General features: G+C 49.3%; 1 protein-coding gene and 1 long non-coding RNA gene across 5 annotated transcripts in view; one reads left to right on the top strand and one right to left on the bottom strand.

The window, feature by feature from the left end:
* Positions 1 to 374: 374 nt before the first annotated feature.
* LOC310664556 lies at positions 375 to 2,339 on the bottom strand. Its single transcript, XR_014504939.1, has 2 exons — positions 1,625 to 2,339; positions 375 to 515 (listed from the first exon to the last, which is right to left on the bottom strand). It is a non-coding gene; the product is annotated as an uncharacterized lncRNA (long non-coding RNA).
* Positions 2,340 to 2,354: 15 nt separating this feature from the next.
* Positions 2,355 to 19,337, top strand: part of TNRC18 (trinucleotide repeat containing 18) — a 128,509-nt gene continuing 111,526 nt past the window's right edge. For 3 of the 4 annotated variants that reach the window (XM_083413276.1, XM_083413275.1, XM_083413274.1), the window contains exon 1: positions 5,788 to 6,004. In XM_083413276.1, coding sequence (XP_083269402.1) covers positions 5,803 to 6,004 — 202 coding nt within the window. In that variant the 5' untranslated portion in view covers positions 5,788 to 5,802. Of the gene's footprint in view, positions 2,811 to 5,787; positions 6,005 to 19,337 lie in introns of those variants that run through there. The other variant, XM_083413277.1, reaches the window with a different exon arrangement.

Below are 19,337 nucleotides of genomic sequence, written 5' to 3'. Positions count from 1 at the left end.
AGCGGGGGGGGGGGGGAGAGACCAAGCTTGGCTATTTGTTGCTATCTCCTTTTGCATCGCGACGTTTTAACGCCCCCCCCGCCCCAAAAAAAAAAAAACCATTAAAAGAAGTTTGCATTTTTCCTCTTCGGCTTCTATTTTCGGTCGCTTTCTCTCCCCCCCCCCCCCCCGCGCTCTCTCCTTCCCAAAGAGGGCGGCCTAGAAACTGCCTCGCTGGAGCTTCGGGGGCAGTTTGAAACTGCTAGGTGGTTTTTTGGTTTTTTTTTTACGTTTACACTGGAATTAAGTCAGGGTAGGGTGTCTCCCCTCCCCCCCTTCCAATTTTTCTCCCTTCCCTCTCTCCATTCAGGGCAAATAAGAGTGTCCAAAAGCGATTTTTGTTTCGTTTAATGTTTTATTATTATTGCAAATACACTCTTAATTCACACAAGCAAAATAAATATCCGGTCCAAGCAAATGCAACTTCCAGATCTCTTTCCTTCGGGTAGCTTTGCGGGGTGGGCGATTTTAATCCGCTACAGCAAAAAAAATACGGAGTATTCTAGAATTGTACCGGTTCACAGGGATCTCCAGGGATCAACTAGCCCAGGGATCAATCTCCCTCGCAATGTAGGAATCGCAGCTAAATCACCTTATTAACTCAAAACAAGCTCGAAAACGGGAACTAGGATATTTTTTGCTTTTCGTTTATGTATATATACATACATTTAAAAAGTATGTCTAAATCTGAAACGTTACCTGCCAATTCGGTTTAAAAAGGCAACCAGTTTGTCCCTCCGGTCGCCCTGGTTCAACTGCTTTGCAAAGCGAAATAAGGTTGTTGGGGGGGGGGGGGAAGAGTCCAAACTGGACTCCGGACAGCCGGCTCCGTTTACTCCGGAGTGAGACCCAAAGTCCACCGGCAATTACTCCCACGCCAAAGGGCACAGGCTCGCAGCCAAGTTTCCAGACCTCAACTGCAAATATCCGCGCCAGCACCACGCTCCCAAGACCAGGCCTGGGATGTCTGTTGGCCGGAGAGATCGTGTAGACACAACCAAGCGGCATGAAAGCGGATCAAGCTAGAGAAGCCCAGTGTTAAGCGTTCTCCCGTCTCTCTCGGGGGTGAGGATAAATCCGAAGTCCCTAAAAAGTGTAGTTGGGGCCTTGGGGGGGGGGAATAGGATGGAGGGCTGAGCAACTCCGGGGCGGAAGGACGACCCCTCCCCAAGGCATTAATTCGGATTGCAAGGGGGGCAAAACGGGAGGGGCGCTGCTGTGGGTTTGGGATCAGGCTCCGAGACCCCCGGCCTCCCCAATATCTGGGGAGAGGGGTGCAGCTTTCCCTGGCTCTGCCCCACAGGAACTCCCAGAGAGCATAGATCTGGTGCGCTCCCCCCCGAACCCCCAAATAAAGCCTCTAAGCTGAGGTCCTCTGCGGCCCCGATCCACGCACCTTCACTCGGAAGAAAGCTGCACCTCCATACCTCGCGCCCTCGCCCCACCCCCGGTCCGCTTTGCTGCCAAGCCTGGGCAAGCAGCAGCAGCGCGCTGCCTTACTCTCGAGTAAGTCCCCGTCGCTGCAGAGCTGCTGCGTGGTTTTCATCCCACCCACCTACCCAACCCCCGTTCCCGGTTGTCTTACCTGCGGAGAAGGGTTTGGGGGGTTACATGGCGGAAGCTTACACCTGAGTAAACATGCCTAGGCTCGGGCCGCCGATGCTGCGCTTGCTTTCCTCCCCGGGAGCTTAAGGCCGGCTTACTTCCGAGTAAGCATGCAGAGCGGAACAGACACCCCTCCCTCCCTCCCTCCTTCCTAGGCGCTGCAACCCGCCTGGGCCGCCAAAAACGCTCCGGGGGCCACCAGTCTCCCCACCCCCTCCCCCAAAGAAATGTGGGGCAGGCGAGGCTTGCAACCCCTCCCTCGGGGTTGGGGGGGAGGGCTGGAGATGGCAGCTCCCCCCCCCCGCCCCGATTTTCTGTTTATGATCAGCCAGAGCAGACCAGAGGCGGAGGAGATGGCAAAAAAAACACACACACCGGGGTTGGGGGGACCCCTTGAAACCGCCTCTCTGAATTCCCACCGCCCGCTTCGCCCATTCAGCCCTCCCCGCCGGGGAGCCTTGAAACCTCCCCTCCCCACTCTCGCCCCGCTCGGTCCATAATTGGCTTTATAAGGATGGCGGCGGGCCAAAGTGTTTACACGAGGCTGAGTGGCGGGCGGGGCAGCCAATGGGGAGGCCTACTATGACATTTTGGCTGGCTGGCCCGGAGGGGGGGCGGGATGCAAGGAACAATGCTTGTTTCATTGCTAAAGAGGCTTCCCCCCCTTCCTCCCCTCCCCCTCTTTTTTTTTTTTTTTTTAAGAGATCCACGGAGAGGAACTTGAAAGGGGTTTTTTTTGGTGGATTGCACCTATTCCAAGCCCGGGCTGTATATGTGTGGATCTTGAAGTCTCCCGACCGACAAGGCGCCGACCTGGAGCTTACGAGGAAGCCGGACCCGTTCACACGACGAGGGAACCCGAGTTTGTGAAAGCCGCGAGCCGAGGAGCCCGCTGTCCTGCCGCTTTTCAGGGTGGAGAGGGGAGCCCAGGAGAAGCAGGCGAGGACCTTTTTGGATGCTCAGAGTGGAAGAGGAAGAGGAAGAAGGGGGGAGGAAGGCCGCTGCAGCCCCCACCCCGGAAAAAAACACACCAAAACACCCCGGTTGTGGATCTAATTTTTTGAAACGCGGGAGGGAGGGTTGGGGTCCAGGTGCGAGAAAACCCGGCCGAAGAATGCCAAAGAAGAGGACTAGATAAAAATTAAAAATACAACTCCTTCCGAAAGGTAAGCTTTGCAACTCTTGCTGACTTGGGAAGTTGTCTCTGGGGAGGGGAGGGGAGGAAAAAAAAAAGCTTTCTCAGTAGTGTAGGGGGGGGAACCCCAGGGCAATTTCAGGACCGGGTCCTCCCCCTCCCCCATCGCCCCTCTCCACTTTCCCTCCTCTCCAAATTTTTCTAAATTCCTCTTCTCCGGACCAGGGCGCCCCAGATTCGGTCTCTTCTCCCCGCCCCCTTCTCCGTGGCAAAGACAACCCAAGAACCAGGCATTTTCGGTTAGGCTGCTTTTAATTAAAATCAGGAGTCCAGCCATGTTTTTTTTTGGGGGGGGGGGTTAAGAACTGAGATCAAGGAAAGTAAAAGGCATTAAATGAAATTCTGTACACGCACAGCCGGCCCCCCGCACCCCAAATATATATATATATATATATATATATATGTATTGGTTTGGGATGCGGTGGTCTGGTTTTCATTCCCATCTGATCTTAAAAGTGTGTCCATATCTCACACACACGAATCCGAAGTGTGTGTCTATTAAGGCCAAATAGGAATTAAAACAAGAACCTTCCCTCTCCAAAGAATAAAAATTGAAGCTTAGAGAAAGAAGTTATGGGGAAGGCCCCCCCCCCAAAAAAAAACCCCCATACGTGCAACTGAAATGGAGAAACGGACCATTTGCCCTTTATATCCTTAAAATGCAAAGCCGCCGATTTATTTATCTCGTGGCTTATAAGAAAATGGGAACAAACGTTTCAATCTTGTATCTATTTCAGCGGCGTGTATTGGATTGGGGTGGGTGTTGTCTAATAAACACGGAGGTAGTTTTAACTAAACCCAGATTAAAGTAAGAAACTCTTAATTAAACCTAGCAAGGGACCAAACGGGGATTTTTGTACACTGCGTTCTCTTCAACCAGTTCATAAGAACCAGTCTGAGGAAATTCCAAGGCGATATTTTCCCCTGGGAACAGAGAGCTAAAACATCGACTAAATTCTTTTTTTTGGTGTGATTTTAAGGCAGCTGGTGAATGACTTCAGGGTTGGAGAGAGGGAGAATAGCTTTTCTTTGAAAAAGAAAGTCATTTTCCAACAAGTCCCTCTTCCACTCCCTCCATTTTTTCAGTGAGCTGAATTCTAAACATGTTGGAATATTTTATGGCGGTGGGGGAGAGGGAAACAACCAAAAATACTTTGGAAACTTCTCTCTGCATTCCTCCTCATTTAAAAGAAGGAATGGTTGGTTTTATTTTTTAATGGCAAACATTGGAGCCTCATTTTTTGGAGAGAGAAAAATTCTGTCCCCTGATTTGGAAGCGACCCTGACTGAGTAACCAGACGGAGGATACAAATGGTTATTCTTGCCAGTGTTACAGGGGTCTAAGCCCCATTGAACCCGTAGAGACACTGAAGACAGTGGGGTTTACTCCTGGGTAAACGGGGCGAGGATTGCAATCTTACTTCTTAAAGACAGTCAGCTCGGCTTCCTAGGAAGGAAACTAGCACGATTTCTCGCAGAGAAGGCGCAAGAAACCTTTATTTTATTTTATTAAATTCCAACCAGTGTAGGGAGGTCGTCGCTGGAAACAGAACCGGGTTGGTGGCTTCCTCAATAATAATAATAATAATAAAACCCCATTTTCCTTCCGAGCCATTTTGCCCAAGTGGCGTGAAGAAATCTCGGGCTTCTTATCAGGGCCAGCTTGCAGCGTGTGCGTAAAAGGTTAAACATTAAATACTTTTCCAGGGCTAAGAAGATGATAAAATATGTAATGGGTTATTTTCGCCTCCGGGCGAGTAGGAGCTCCCAGCCCCCCACCCGCCGCCCTTTCTACATTTTTGCCGACCCACATCTGATAAGATGGAGGGGAAGGAATGAGGATTTGTCAAAATCGATCCTGGGGAGGGAGAGGGTGTCCAGCGAAACGTGAGAGGAGAGGGGGGGGGGGACAACAGACGAATCGGAATTTTAAAAGATAGTCCATTTTAGATAACAGCTAGAAACCAAGGAAGGTGGGTCTGGTTAAATTCCTCATATCTTCCCCCACCCCATGACCGAGGTTGCAAGAGAGGCAGGAAAGTGTCTCGGTTCAGGCTGCGATCCTAAAGAGCCCTTTCCACCCCTGGGGAGCAAGTCCTTTTCAGCCAAGGCGTTTCGGATCGGGACGCGCAGCTGCGGTTCCAAACGCGCTGAACGCCAGCCTGATTCTGTCTCTTTCCGAAGCAAACAGGACTTTAGCTCTCTGCTTCCGAAAGGGGGGTTGGGGCACGATCCTGCGCCTATTTACTCGAGAGTAAGCCTCATCCCATCGGAGCTGGCTGCCCGGGAACACGGGCGCATACCGGCGGCGGTGGCAGCTTTCGATTGCAGGCCGAAGGAGCTTACTCGCGAGTAAACAGCCGCTTAGGAGAAACCTCCCTAACTTTTAAAAAGTCTTTATTTTGTACACACACACACACACATTTTTCCCCTGCAAACAAGATACAACGTATATATTCTTTAAAAAAAAAAGTCTTCAAAATGTGAACTCGGGTTCCAGGGACGAATCTTTGTTTTTTTTTAATGTGGGGAGTGCTGGACGCCCACTTCCTTGGGAGTAAGCCCCATTGCACCTCGTGAGGTTTACTTGTGAGTAAAGAAGCCTGAGTCTTGTTTCCTTGCTTTTGTCCTCTCGCCTTTTTTGAAGGCGGAAAAAAAGGCAGCTCTGTGTGTGTGTATATATATATATGCCGGTCTCTCCTTTCCCCGCTGCAAATTGGAGACCCCTCGGTGGGGCTGGGTGGGGGTCTAGGAGGGAAACTGGAGCGGCTGCCGCCTTTCTGCGAGACTCAAGCGGCGCCTTTCGCCTTCTTTTGCAGGCTCCCGTCCGGGGCCGCCTGGGCAGCCGGAGCCCCCCGCGCGCGCGGAGAATGGTTGCGCGGCCGGGCGCGCGGCGCGGGCAGCGGCGCTTGTCCTCGCTGCGCCTTCGCTGAGTCCGGCGGCGGCGGCGGCGGGAGCGCAGCATGGATGGGCGAGACCTCGGCGGGCCCCCGCGCGCCGTCCACCTCCCGCCGCCGCCGCTCCTCTCGGGCCTGGCCATGGACGGGCACCACCGCGCCGCCGCCGCCGCCGCCCGGCTCGCCCCCTTGGCGGCCGGACTGCCGCCCGCGCCCCTCGGCCCCGCCAAGTACCTCGCCGCCGGACTCAACCTCCATTCCCACGCGGGTAAGTCGACACGCAGACGTGGACAGGGGGTGGGGGGTGGGAAAGAGGAAGGTTTATTTGGGGGAGAGGAAAACGGGGGGTGGAAGGAAGGCCGGTGCAAGGGGTGTGTGTCCATCTTTGCCCCTTCCTCTGCAAATTTACCTTCAAAATGCACCCCACTCTTTAGGGGGTCCCAAGCTTGGAAAATTGGGTTGGTTTCCTTCCCCACCAGCCTCCAAAAATATACTGTATAATCCCGCTTTCCGAAAAATAGTCAATCCCTTAGTAGGCTGGCTTCTCTCCCCCATTCCCAAGAGATTGCATTTAAATAGCAGTAAAAATAGCTGGATAAATACTCTGCAGTCTGTTTGCCTCCCCACCCAAGAACATACTGAGCCCCCTGCCAAACAGATCTGCCCTTTCCCCATATGACTGAAGGCCCCATAAGACAGAAAACCTGGGCATGCCGTACGTAGAGCACCCTCCCCACAAAAAGGAATTCAACAAAATAAAACCTCGGGATCCCCTGGGAGCAGCCCTCTGCCCAATAATTGGAGATGGGGATTTATAGAAGTGCCTGGCAGCCTTAAGTCCACATCAACCCCCCCCCCCCGCCTTTTTAATAAAGATGACACATTAATTCTGCTTCCTAAAAACAGACAAATCCCTCTTTGGTAGGCTGGCTTTCTTACCACCCCTACCCCCAAAAGCGATTCTACTTAAATAGTCTGTATGGCTTTGGGAATACTCTGTAGTCTGTTGTGCCCCCCTCCCTGCAAAACAGACCACCCCTTTCTCTACATGGCTGTAGGTCCCGTGAGCCAGAAAACCTGGGAGTCCCATAGGAACAGCCCTCCAACCGCTAATAAAATAAATGCAATAGAATGAAGCTTGGGAACTGATAGGAACCCACCCTATAATGCCAGACAGGCTGCTTTGCATAAGGGCACAGCCCCCCCATCTTTTAAGGCTATGCCCTACATAGAGCAATTGGCTTGGGGTGCCCTTGGCCCTTCCAGCCAGCCTGTTCTGCCAGAGGAGTCGGCCCATCAGGATTTCTTGAAATCACCCCCGCCCAAGCATACACAAAGCATCGCACACATTTTCAAGAGCAGCCGAGAAGCATAAATCTTGGCCGGCCTGGCAGAAGCCGGCATTCCAGACCTGTGGAATTCTAGACCCGCAGGATCCCACCCTTTTCTGGCAGCGGGAAACAGGCCTTCCTTGGCTGTGCAGCTGAACTTGAACCCTTGAACAAAATGCCTGTATTTTAAATAAATACGGGCAAGGAAAGCTTTCCCTTTACGATCTGGGGAGCAATTGTACCACACGGGTGTCTCTCTCCCACACCTTTTCCCGCACTGAGATGTTTCTGCAAACTGGGCTGTGTTGGGAGACTGGGTGCCTCTGATGGTCGGCTCTAGCGGTGGCGGCTGTTGCCTTAAATAAGTCTGGAAGTTGTTCTCTTATTGCCAGTTTTATTCTTGCTGCTGATGACTGCCGGACTCTTTCTGCAGTGTGGATTCTGTGACTTTGCATAGCACTGAATGTTCCAATCGCTATGGGTTTGTTTGTTTTTTGCCCTCTGCCCAACATAAAGCATAAAGTGGGTTTGAGGGGGAGAAGATTTCTCCCTTCCTTTTCAGGAGAGGGGCAGATTTAAGATTTTGCCTGCTTAGCAAAGCCATTTGGCAGCCCCTCCAAAGTTTCACGGATACTTCGGGTTTGCAGGCATTGCTGACAGATGGCTGGGGACATATTTTTTTAGAATCTCTTCTCTCCCCTTCCCAAACTTTTCTTCTTTTCACCTTGCAAGATTTGAATGACATCTGTTGTGGATCAAGTTTTTTGCATCTCAGTTGCAAAATAATATGTTTTTACTGGAGATTCGGATTTATTTATTTTTTGTTGTCATAGCTTATAATTTAAATGCATGGAGAATAATATAAGAAACCTTTTCAAATCTTGTGGTTTGAATTTGTAGAATAATATGGAAGAATGTTGTGAGGGAGGGGCACTGCCCCCCCTCTCCCCCCTCCCTGTTTCTGGGCACCTTTTAAAATATCCAAAGATTCCTTTGTCTTGCTAAAGTCTGTTTATCTTACTGGGCCTGCCGTCTTCAAATATATACATTGCACAGAACTTAGCTGGCTGTGTTTGGTTAGTTACCAGTGTTTGCCTGTGTTGATTTTAACTTTTTTTTTTTTAAGTGAAAGTGTTGAAAAGAATTGCTGCCAGGATTGAAAAAGAAAAGAATTATTTACCATGTGCCCAAAGCAAACCTGGGTTTCTCTTAAATGCACTAATGGAGGGTAAAAACCTGTGCTTATTTATTAATTTCTTGGCTCTCAAGTAGAATAAACTTGCATAGTAGGATCCATCTTTTTTTCCCTTTTCTTTTCTGAAAAAATGCCCCCATCTCCTGCAATCTTCTCTTGGAATTCTTTTGTGTGCGAGAAAGGGATTGTTCTGCAATGAAGTTAAAGTGCCATCTTTGGGTGCGAGGGCAAGTGTGTGCATGCAATTTGAAACAGATGAAAAGTTCTAGTGTTTACAGAAATTCCTTGTTCCTGGACTTCTTTCTAGCCCTCTGGAGGTGAGGGAGGGAGGGCACAGTGGGCTATGTCTGTGCATGTGTGCGATACGAAATCCAGGAGAGCATTAATCCATGCCCAGAACCTTTTAAAAAGTGCCTCTGCAGGCATGTGCTCATTTTAGCTTGGGATGGATTTTTGCGGTTGGGTATCTGTGCAAGAGCCAAGCGGTAGCTGGTCTTCTGAAAAAATATTTTAAAACCCGTAGACAGAAAACTGCTGCGTGGAGAGGAATCTAAGCCTCCCCAAACCCCTTTAAAACAACAGCACTCATTCCCAGCTTGATGGGGTTTTTTCCTTGCAGTTTTTCCCAAGTGCTTTAGGCGTTTTTCCTTCCCTGTTAAGGTCTAAGACTTTGAAGCTGCCTGGTGTTTCTTCCCCCCTTCCTTCCCTCTTCTTCCCAAATTAGATTCCCGCCCCCTTTTGTTTTTAAATACTTGGATCAGACAATCCACCCGGAGCATGGGCTAGGTTTAAAAACAGCTGGCCGCCTTCTGCAGATGTGCGGCATTCCGTTGCAAAACTGGAGGGCAATGGTGCTCCCTTCGGTGAATGAGGACCTCAAATTCTGCCATCTCTCTGGCCCTTTTAAAGCCTGTGCTGAGGCTTGCTGGAAGCCAGCAAAAGGCAAATGTGTGTGTATGTATGTGTGTGTACACACACACACACACACACACACACACACACACAGTTGTACTACAATGCACTGCTGTGTGTTTGCCTTCTCTCCCCCCCCCCCTTCATAGAAAAAAGAGAGAGAAGAAAGCGTTAGGCCTGCATAGGTGACTTGGAGTTTACCAGGGGGAGGGGTTGGTAGGGTGACAAGTTTTGCAATAATGAAACCTCACCCACATGGAATGAATGACTTTGAAATTTTGCAAACCTGATTGCCAACATCTGCAAAGAAGGAAGTCTGGTCTAGTTGAGAGGGAAGATTTATTGGCTTTCTGAATAGGTGGCACCGCCAATTTTCCAGGTGCTAAAACAAGGGGTGTAGAATGAAGAGCAATAAAACTAAGCACATGAGCAAACACCCTTTTATTTAACACCTTCCCCCCCCCCTCCTAGGGCAATCTCTAATCTTTGAAAAAGTGAACTCATTGTCCAGACAAAGTCAAGCTGAGAATAACACCCAGGGTTGTTGTTTTCACATGGACTGGTTTTTTTTTTAAGCATTTAATTCTTTCTTGAGGCCTCATAGCTGCTGAAGAGGTTCTTAGAATCTGTTGAAGAAAACCGCTGACATTCACTGTGTATGTGTCGCTATAACCCATGTTGAGGTTGTTTTCTGATAGGATACGGAACCATTTTAGCCTACTTTCGGTTTAGTCTGATCTCTGCCTGCCCACTTTTCCGGTTTTGACCTGACAGTTCTAAACCAGAGTTGTGAAGAACCACTTTTCTGATCGCCACTGGTGAACAGGCGTGAGCTTCCAGGCGAGCAGCTGGGAAGTTTTTACAAAAGTTTGTGTGTGTATTTTATATATATTTATAAAATCTACAAACATGTATGTGAGTGTATACACACAGATTTGGTAGCAGTTGTCTAAGCACCCCCCCCCCCGCCCCAAGCTATGATTTGGAAGACACACATGATGCTGTAAGTTTGCTGAATTGAAACTCAACCAGATACCTGGATGGAAAATGGTGTGTCTGCTACCTGGAGTTCAAAAGTAGAAAGTTGTGGGCCAGTAACTTTTGCTCGCTTACCTGCAAAGTTGTTCTCAGTTCTTGCACACCTGGAGCTCAGCTGCAGGAGGATTGTGGGGTATTTAAAGGATTTATAAACCCAGTTGTCTTGTAAGGTTATACCTGGTGTCTCTGCTGTGGGTGCCCCCACCTTCAGAGGGCAGGCAGGTAGCAAGCAAGCAAGCAAGCAAGCAAGCAAGCAAAGAAGGGCCTTTTCTGTGGTGGCACCCCAGTTCGGAAATTTCGTCCCTGGAGATGTTCACCTTTACACTATTCACGTTAGTGCATGATGGGTGCCAGAGCCAAACCATTTTATTTGCTTTTAACGTAAGGGGGGGGGGTGGAACCATAAAGTCCTTGCTGCTTTTGATGGTGTCTTGTGGTTGCAAGTTTTCTTTGCTGCGACTGAAATTCTGGTGGTGTTTATCCGATGTTTTTAATTGCGTTCTTGGAAGCTGCTGCCTTCAAAACTAATAAATTTTGAAAAGGGAGGGTGGAAACGGAACAAACATTTTTAAAAAACCAAACTCTCTGGCTTTGGGGCAAGCCCCAAATGGCTTACCTCTGAAAATGGATCTGGTACGATTCATGCCCTTTTATCCCTTTCTTTGTAAGAATAGGCACATTTCTTTTGGGTCTTGAGTAGGGGAGATTTTCCAGATGGAAAGGCCAAAACGGAGCAACCTTGCGATGGGTGGGGTGGCAGAGACTGGGGGGGGGCATTCCTGGGGTGGCTGAGGGGTGCAGAGTGTCTCCTCTGTGCTGTCCTGAGAGATTTTCCTGCGGGATCTCTGTCCATGAAGGCCCACCCACTTAATGTCACAAAGTACAGTTATGGCCTGCATTGCACCAGTAGAGGAGCCAAGGGTAGCAGTTCATTCCCAAGGGTAGCAGTTCACCATTTTGATGGAGGAAACAAAATGTGACCATGGAAGGGGGTTGGACTAGATGACCCTTGGAGATCCCTTTCAATTCTACAATTCTATGCTTCTGCAACAAATCGAATAGGGTGCAGTGCCTGCTGTCCCAGTGGCCAGACAGAAGCCCCACTGAGAAACCCACAAGCAGGATTCTTTTTTAAAATTAATTTTATTCATTTTTCATTCATTACATACATCTCAAATTCCTAACTCAAATTCTTACTATATATTCCTCCCTCCCTCCCCTCCAAGACTTCCCCCAACTTCTGCTTCTAGTTTGTTTCCATTTTCACCCACTTTGCTATCTCTTAACAGAAAAGGTTATTAATAAAATAACTTCAAACCTAAAAATAAAATTGAATACATCATCTTATTTCACTATCTTCCAAACATTTTCTGATGCTAATAATGTGGATGTTTATTTAAATCCTGCCATCAAGTCTATTGCCTTTCTTTGTTTCTGCAAATATAATAGGAATGGTTCCCAATTTTTTTCCGAAGTCTCTGTTGTCTTTTTCTCTTAGTCTTTCTGTCATTTTTGCCAGTTCTGCATCGTTCATCAACTTCTCTCGCCATTGTGCTTTAGTTGGTATTTCTCCAGTCTTCCAACTGGAAATTGGAAGACTGGAGAAAGCCACAAGCAGGGTTCAAGCACCCAGAACCCTTTCCCCTCCAGTGGCTTTTAGCAACTGCAATTCGAAAGCATCGCTGCCTCAGACAAGATAGCAGCCATTGATGGTCTTCTCCCCCAGAGGACCTTCCTCTCTCTCTCAGTCCAGAACAGCTAAGCTTCTTCAGCAGCCCTTGGGGAGGAACGGTTGAGGGAGCCGGAGCCTGGAAAAGAGGAGGCTGAGAGGGAGATGTGCCATCTTCAAATATCTCCAGGGCTGGCAGAAGGAAGATGGAGCAAGCTTCTTTTCTCCTGCTCTGTAGGGCAGGACTCGAACACATGGCTTCAAGTTAGGAGATTGCAACTCAGCATCAGATTCCGACAGTAGGAGCTTCTTGACAGTGGAATGGACTCCCTTGGGAGGCGGTGAACTCTTCTTTCCTTGGAGGCTTTTAAGCAGAGTTTGGCTAGCCTTGGATGCTTTAGTTGAGATTCCTGCTTTGTGGCGGGGCTGGACTAGATGATGCTCTGGGGTCCCTTCCAACGAGACTTTTCCTAGGCACCCTGCTGAAAGTCCAGCTGACATGGTTGGTGTGGATACATCCAGTGTGGGATGTGGATTAAATGTGCTCCTGTTACTCTTAAGGAGCAGTTTCCATCGTCCTGGCTTCTATTGCTGGGCCGCTCTGGAGCATGACAGCCTCTTGGGCCAATGATGCTCACAGCATCAGGGCGGATAAAAGCAAGTACTTTTTCACACGACCTGTACTTAAACTGTGGAACTCCTTCCTGGATGACTTTAAAGGAGGATTAGACAAATTCCTGGAGGAGGAGAGGGTGATTGATGGCTCCTAGCCGGTTGGAGCAGCGCTGCATCTGAACCTCAGCTGCAGGAGAGGAGAGTTGCTCTTTTGCTTGAATCCTGCTTTCTGTTTTCCCACTGATGCATCTGGTTGGCCACTGCAGGAACACGATCCTGCACTAAGTGGGCTATCTATTCTTCTGTCCTTATGCTCTTACTAGTGGAGAAAGCAGTAGTCCCCTGCCCCGAGCAGCTTGCAATATAAATTGCAACAGAGGAAGGGTTCAGGGGCTCAGCCTCTTTTAGGAGAGCTGGATCAGCCCACTGAATAAATTTTGGAGATCACAACTACACTCTCTGAATTGGCTGCCTTCTTCCTCCTCTGAAGCCACACATTTAGATGTGCACCTGTTTGATTTCCACCCGCCCTGTCTTACTCCCAAATAGCTCCTAGTACCATACATCATTTCCAAATCGCCAAAACCTGCTGATGCAGGCAAATTCATTGGGTTCCATTCCGAGCGAAGATAACCGGCATCTGGGGGCCTCTCCAGATGTTTTAGAGCACAACTGCTATCCGGCCCAGCCTAGCTTTGGTTCCCACCCCAAACATCTTCCTAGCCTCAGGTTGCAGCTGGAGGGGTTGTTTGAGTTTTAAGTGTGGCAGCAATCTGCACCTGAGGCTCAAGGGAATAGAAATACAGTGGTACCTCGGGTTACATACGCTTCAGGTTACATACGCTTCAGGTTACAGACTCCACTAACCCAGAAATAGTACCTCGGGTTAAGAACTTTGCTTCAGGATGAGAACAGAAATCGTGCTCTGGCGGCACAGCAGCAGCAGGAGGCCCCATTAGCTAAAGTGGTGCTTCAGGTTAAGAACGGACCTCTGGAATGAATTAAGTACTTAACCCAAGGTACCACTGTATACAATACGATAGTCTTTATTGTCATTGTCCCATACAGAACAACAAAATTGAAAAAAAAAATCTACATAAGACATTCAAAACCAACAAGCCTGTTATCCCAGCTATCCCAACCTGGTTAGCCCCTAAAAACTCTGATACCCCATTTTAAAAATACAATATACTCCCATAGAGACTACTTACACTGCATTTAAAACCAAAATTGCATTTGGATAGAAACTGTTTCTCAGGCGGCTAGTCCTAGTCTTTATAACCCTGGACCTTCTCCCAGAAGGCAGAAACTGAAAGAGATATTTCTGGGGTGTGCACTATCCTGCACACTATACCCTTTTAGTGCAGAGGTTTTCAACATTCCTGAGTCCACGGCTCCCTTGGCCAACCACATTCTTTCTGCAGCACCCCTGGGGGGCTCAGGGGCCCAGTTATGTCCCCCTTTGCTTGCAGAGCAGGCAGCCTCTCACCCCTTTTCCAACACACTCCCTTGCAGGGTGTTCCCTCAGCCTCCTCCCCTCTCCTTGGGAGTCCTCCGGGCGGCCGTCCCTGGTCTCTGAGCTGCCCCAAGGAGAGATGCCTCCTCACACTGCCCCACAGGGACATGGGACTTGTCTGCCCATTCCCAACAGCAAGGGCTAGCTGGCTGGGCTCCCTCGCCCACTGGCTTGCTTGCTCGCTCCTGGCAACCAGCACCCCCTGACCAGCCCCAGAGGCACCATTCACTTGGGGAGCTTGGAGCCGGGGCTGCTGCAACAAACAGCTGTGCAAGCCTTTGGGAGGCAGAGACTCAAGAGGGCATCAGAGGAGGGAGGGTAGGCAAGAGGGACAGAGGCCAGGGTTGACCACGACACCCCTGACCATCATTCAAGGCACCCCAGGGTGCCACAGCACACTGGTTGAAAACTACTGCTTTAGCGGTTATAGGCAGCCAGCACCATGTGCAGATTTTGTTCAAGGACGTAGTAAAAACATGTAGGGTATTGATTTCTTCCTTCCTGCCTGGCTGGCTGGCAATTCCCCACCCCCTCTCCCTGCTTCCTATCCCAAGCAAGGGTTGATTCAAATGTACAGAATGCCTGCTCTTTTTTAAAAAAGAAGAAGACCAAGCTTCAAGTCCTCATCGTGTAGGAAAAATAGTCAGCTGCCATTTCCGAAGGGGGCACAGCTTTACCCTTCGGCCATTCTTTTTCTCTCATCAGCTGTTGCATGTTGGATGTGCAGTGGGGTCCATTCTGGAGATCTTTGGCTAAACCTTTGGGTGTTGTCCTTAGCAAAGCGCTTTCAGCCACTCTTAAAAGCACCTTCCTCGCTCTCTTTTTAAAAATCGCCATTAGCAATTTGAACTTGCGTTGTAGCTGGTGGGGAAGGGATTTCTCACTCTGCTGCCTTTGACACTTTTCCATTTGAGATGACTGCAGCTGCTTTCTATTCCTAAATCGTCTCCCTACCCCGCAGTCACACTTCCCCTGCCCTGGCAAAAAAAAATTAAATAACAGCCCCCCTTTTAGCTTTTGCATTAAAGTTATGGGAAGTGGAAAATCATGGGGAGAAATGGAGTCTCTCTCTCTCTCTCTCTCTCTCTCTCTCTCTCTCTCTCTCTCTGTGTGTGTGTTTAGCAGCCCCATCCAAATTCAAGCTCCAGCTGGAGCAAAGGACTGTCGTGTGTTGGTCTCCCAGTCCTAATAAACGTCTCCTTTTAAAAATAGCAGAGTGCTGCTGCAGCTTTCCTGGTTATTTTAAACCCTGCCTTTGGAAGAGATTTGCCAGGCAAGCCTTGTCTCTAGGTAGAGTCCTCTGGTTCGCTCCCCTCCGGTGAACAGGGTGGGTTTGTGTGTGTTTCGAGGGGGTGGGGTGGGGGTTGGGAGCGGAAGATGGCCTTGCTGGCAGGAGACTCCCCCCCAGCTGCCTCGCATTTCCCCAAATTTATTTTTAATGCTAACTTTCCCAAGAACAGCAGCCTGTAAAGAGACTGGGTTGGGGAACAGGCTGGCCTTTGTGCTGCCGGGGCTGCAAATAATGTCGGGGGGGGGGGGGAGAGAGAGAGCAGAGGCGACGTTTACTTTCTCTGGCTGGGACCTGGCAGAAGGACGTTGCAGTTTGCAACAGCGTCTTACTCTGTTGAGTAGACTTATTGCCTGCTTTGGCCACAGCGACACACGCCGTCGTTCCCCCTGCTTGGATTTCAGCAGCATGCCCTTTGGAAAGTTGCTTGGAAATGTCCACATGCCAGACTGTGGACAAGGGACGGGTCACAAGGAGCAGGCAGCTCCCTCGATGCAACAGATTCGGGGCAGATAAAAGATAGTCCTTGAACCTGGCTTGCGACCAGATGGGCAGCCAGTGCGTATTTTTTAAAAACAATGGTGTGACACATTGTCTGCCTGATGCTCTCATCAGCAGCCCAGCGGCCGCATTCTCCACCAAATGGAGATTCTGAACCAGGCCCAAGGGCAGCCCCACATAGAGCGCATTGCAGCAGTCCAGCCTCAAGGTTCCTATCATGTGCACTGCGGTGGGCAGCCTATCCCTGTCTGGGAATGGCCATAGCTGGCAAAGCAGACAAGGCTGATGAAAGGCACTCCTAGCCATAGAGGAGCCTTGGGCAACCTTCATTTCAAGGGGGGGGGGCTGTGTGTGTGTGTGTGTGTGTGAGAGAGAGAGAGAGAGAGAGAGAGAGAGTGAATAGCCACTTCCAAGTTAGGGAAGAGTATTTCTGTACAGTCATACCTCATGTTACGTTTGCTTCGTGTTATGTTCTTTCAGGTTACGTCTCGCGGCGACCCGGAAGTACCAGAAAGGGTTACTTCCGGGTTTCGCCGCTCGCGCATGCACAGAAGTGCTAAATCGCGCCTCGCGCATGCGCACAAACACCAAATTGTGGCACACACCTGTGTAGATACGGCGGTTCAGGTTGCGCTCTTTTCATGTTGTGAACCGGTCTCCGGAATGGATTCCATCCGCAACCAGAGGTACCACTGTATTTGTTACGCATGTAGGTGTTTGAAAACAGTCACAGTTGTTGATGTTTCTAAACAGAGGCTTTTCTATCTCAGGGTGAGTGATTGCCACCCAGCAAGACATTTTGCCTCAAATGGTGGGCATGTTGTCTTAAGCCTGCCTCTCCTGTCAGGAACAGTTTAGGGAGCAGAGGGGTTTGTGTGCTGTGGGTAATGGTAAAGGACCCCTGGATGGTTAAGTCCAGTCAAAGGCGACTATGGGGTGCGGTGCTCATCTCACTTTCGGGACGAGGGAGCCAGCGTTTGTCCACAGACAGCTTTCCGGGTCATGTGGCCAGCAGGACTAAACCGCTTCTGGCGCACTGAGGACTGTGACAACGCCGTTTACCTTCTTGCCGCAGTGGTACCTATTTATCTACTTGCACTGGTGTGCTTTCGAACTGCTAGGTTGGCAGGAGTTGGGACAGAGCAACGGGAGCTCACCCCGTCACCGGGATTCGAACCGCTGACCTTCTGATCGGCAAGCCCAATAGGCTCAGTGCTTTAGACCACTGAAGTTGAGTATAGGGCTGCTAACTCCTTAAACTGACTCCTGGCCTTCTCCCTTGAGCGACAGCTAACAACTGGGGGGAGGGGGGAGTGTGTTGCAGCACTTGAACTTGGGTCCTGCTGGTTTCTGGGCCCCTTGGGGATACCTAGACCAGAAGGCCGTGCTAGACAGGCCTTTGGTCTGATCCGGCAGACGGCAAGAGCAGGCTAGCCCAGTAAGTTGGCAATTCCAGTTGAGCACGCTGATCTTGAAATAGCTCCGGCAAGGGAGTTGCTGGCAGGAAGACCTGGTGGGGCAGCTATAATGAGATTGTTGTTACAGTCGCTCAGTCCAGGCTTTAGCAACATGTTTCTTTTCCGCCGCTGTTATTGTTCTGATATTATTGCTTTAGGAGGTTTTGTTGCATTGTAAGTCACACGGAAACTTTGAAAATACGAAGCGATAAAAAGTATCGCAAGTCCAATGGCCTGAGCACGTAGCACCAATCCTGTGCTCGCCACACTGGCTCCCAGCTAGTTTCCCGGTTCAAAGTGATGGTTTGCCCTATAAAGTTTATGCAACACCTCAAAGACCACCTATCCCCATAGGAACCGACCCAGGCCCTGAGATCATCATCCCAGGCCCCTCTGAGGTTCAGCAGAGCCATTCTAGCAAGTAGTAGTAGTAGCAGTAGCAGTAGTAGTAATAATAATAATAATAATAATAATAATAATAATAAGGCAGCTCCCAATCAAATGTTAAAAACGATACAGCATTAGATATTAAAAACTTCCCTAAACAGGGCTGCCTTCAGATGTCTTTTAAAGATAGGATAACTGCTTATTTCCTTCACATCTGAAGGGAGGGTGTTCCACAGGGCAGGTGCCACCACGGAGAAGGCCCTCTGTCTGGTTCCCTGTAACCTCACTTATCGCAATGAGGGAAGCACCAGAAGGCCCTCAGAGCTGGACCTCAGTGGAGTAGCCCTCAATAGCCCTCTCCTCTTTCTTGCATTTGCCTAATCCTCTTTTAAAGCTATCAAAGTTGGCCAGCCCTGGCTCCTGTGGCAGGGAGTTCCACAGTTAAACTGTGCTGCGTGGATTTCCTTTTGTCTGTCCTGTACCCTCTCAGCGTTCAGCTTCAAGGGATGCTCAGCAGTTCTAGTCCTCTGAGAGAGGGGTAATTCCCCCCCCTCTATCCACTTTATCCAAGCTGTCCATAATTTCATAAATGTTTATCATGTCTCCCCTTCTCTTATCTAACACGTCCCGACTCCTGAGCGCTGCAACCTTTATTCATAGGGGAGCTGCAAAGTGTTTGGACCAGTGTTAGAAACTCAAATGCAAAAACTAATCACCAAATGGCACCTTAAACCGAGGTGGCCGCAATGGATGTCTAGGTGCCTTAAAAAAAAAAAAAAAACAGTGGGATTATTATTATTTTATTCATTTCAATTCTATGCCACTTTATATTTTAAAGAAAATATCTCAAAGCAGTTCACAACATGTTAAAACAGCACATAAAACAATCCAGAATAAAACAAAAGGAAGCTTTAAGGGAAATATTTTGGATCCTTCTCTAAATGAGATTTTGCTTTCCCTTTATTTATCTGCCTATTTAATTTATACAGCTGCCCCATAGCAGAAGGAGTCTAGGATAGGGTTGCCATATTTCAAACAGTTACACATCCAGATTTTCCAATTTCCGCCCAGACACTGCTGCCGACTGAAGTATATGATATGTCCGGAGAATCCGGCAAACCTACTCTAGGAAGGCAGAGTGGTGTAGTGGTTAGAGCAGGCACCCCCCCCCAAACTCGGCCCTCCAGATGTTTTGGGACTACAACTCCCATCATCCCTAGCTAACAGGAGCAGTGGTCAGGGATGATGGGAACTGTAGTCCCAAAACAGCTGGAGGGCCGAGTTTTGGGATGTCTGGGTTAGAGGGTTAAATGAGGACCGATGAGATCTGGGTTCAAATCTCCACTCCATCACTGGGTGACCTTGGAGTCACCCTCCTAGCCTACCTCACAGGGGCATTGAAGGGGTTAATGGGATTTTCTTGGAGAAAAAGGTGGGCTTTAAATGCAATAAGAATCCCTGACCGCAGTGGAATAACCTCACACTTAGCTGCTTGTTTTTAATCTGATGGTCTCTAAAGCTTGTTTCCATGTGATACCTATGGGAACGCCTCTCCTGGTATGCCCCATGGAGGACCTTAAGGTCCACAAATGACAACACTTTGGAGGTCCCAAGTCGCAAGGTGGTTAGATTGGTCTCAACTAGGGCCAGGGCCTTTTCAGCGCTGGCCCCGACTTGGTGGAACGCTCTGTC

The sequence above is a fragment of the Podarcis tiliguerta genome, assembly GCF_965153285.1.
Source record: "Podarcis tiliguerta genome assembly, chromosome: 14".
Classification (NCBI taxonomy): Eukaryota; Metazoa; Chordata; class Lepidosauria; order Squamata; family Lacertidae; genus Podarcis; species Podarcis tiliguerta.
This window is presented reverse-complemented; position numbering and strand designations above follow the sequence as displayed.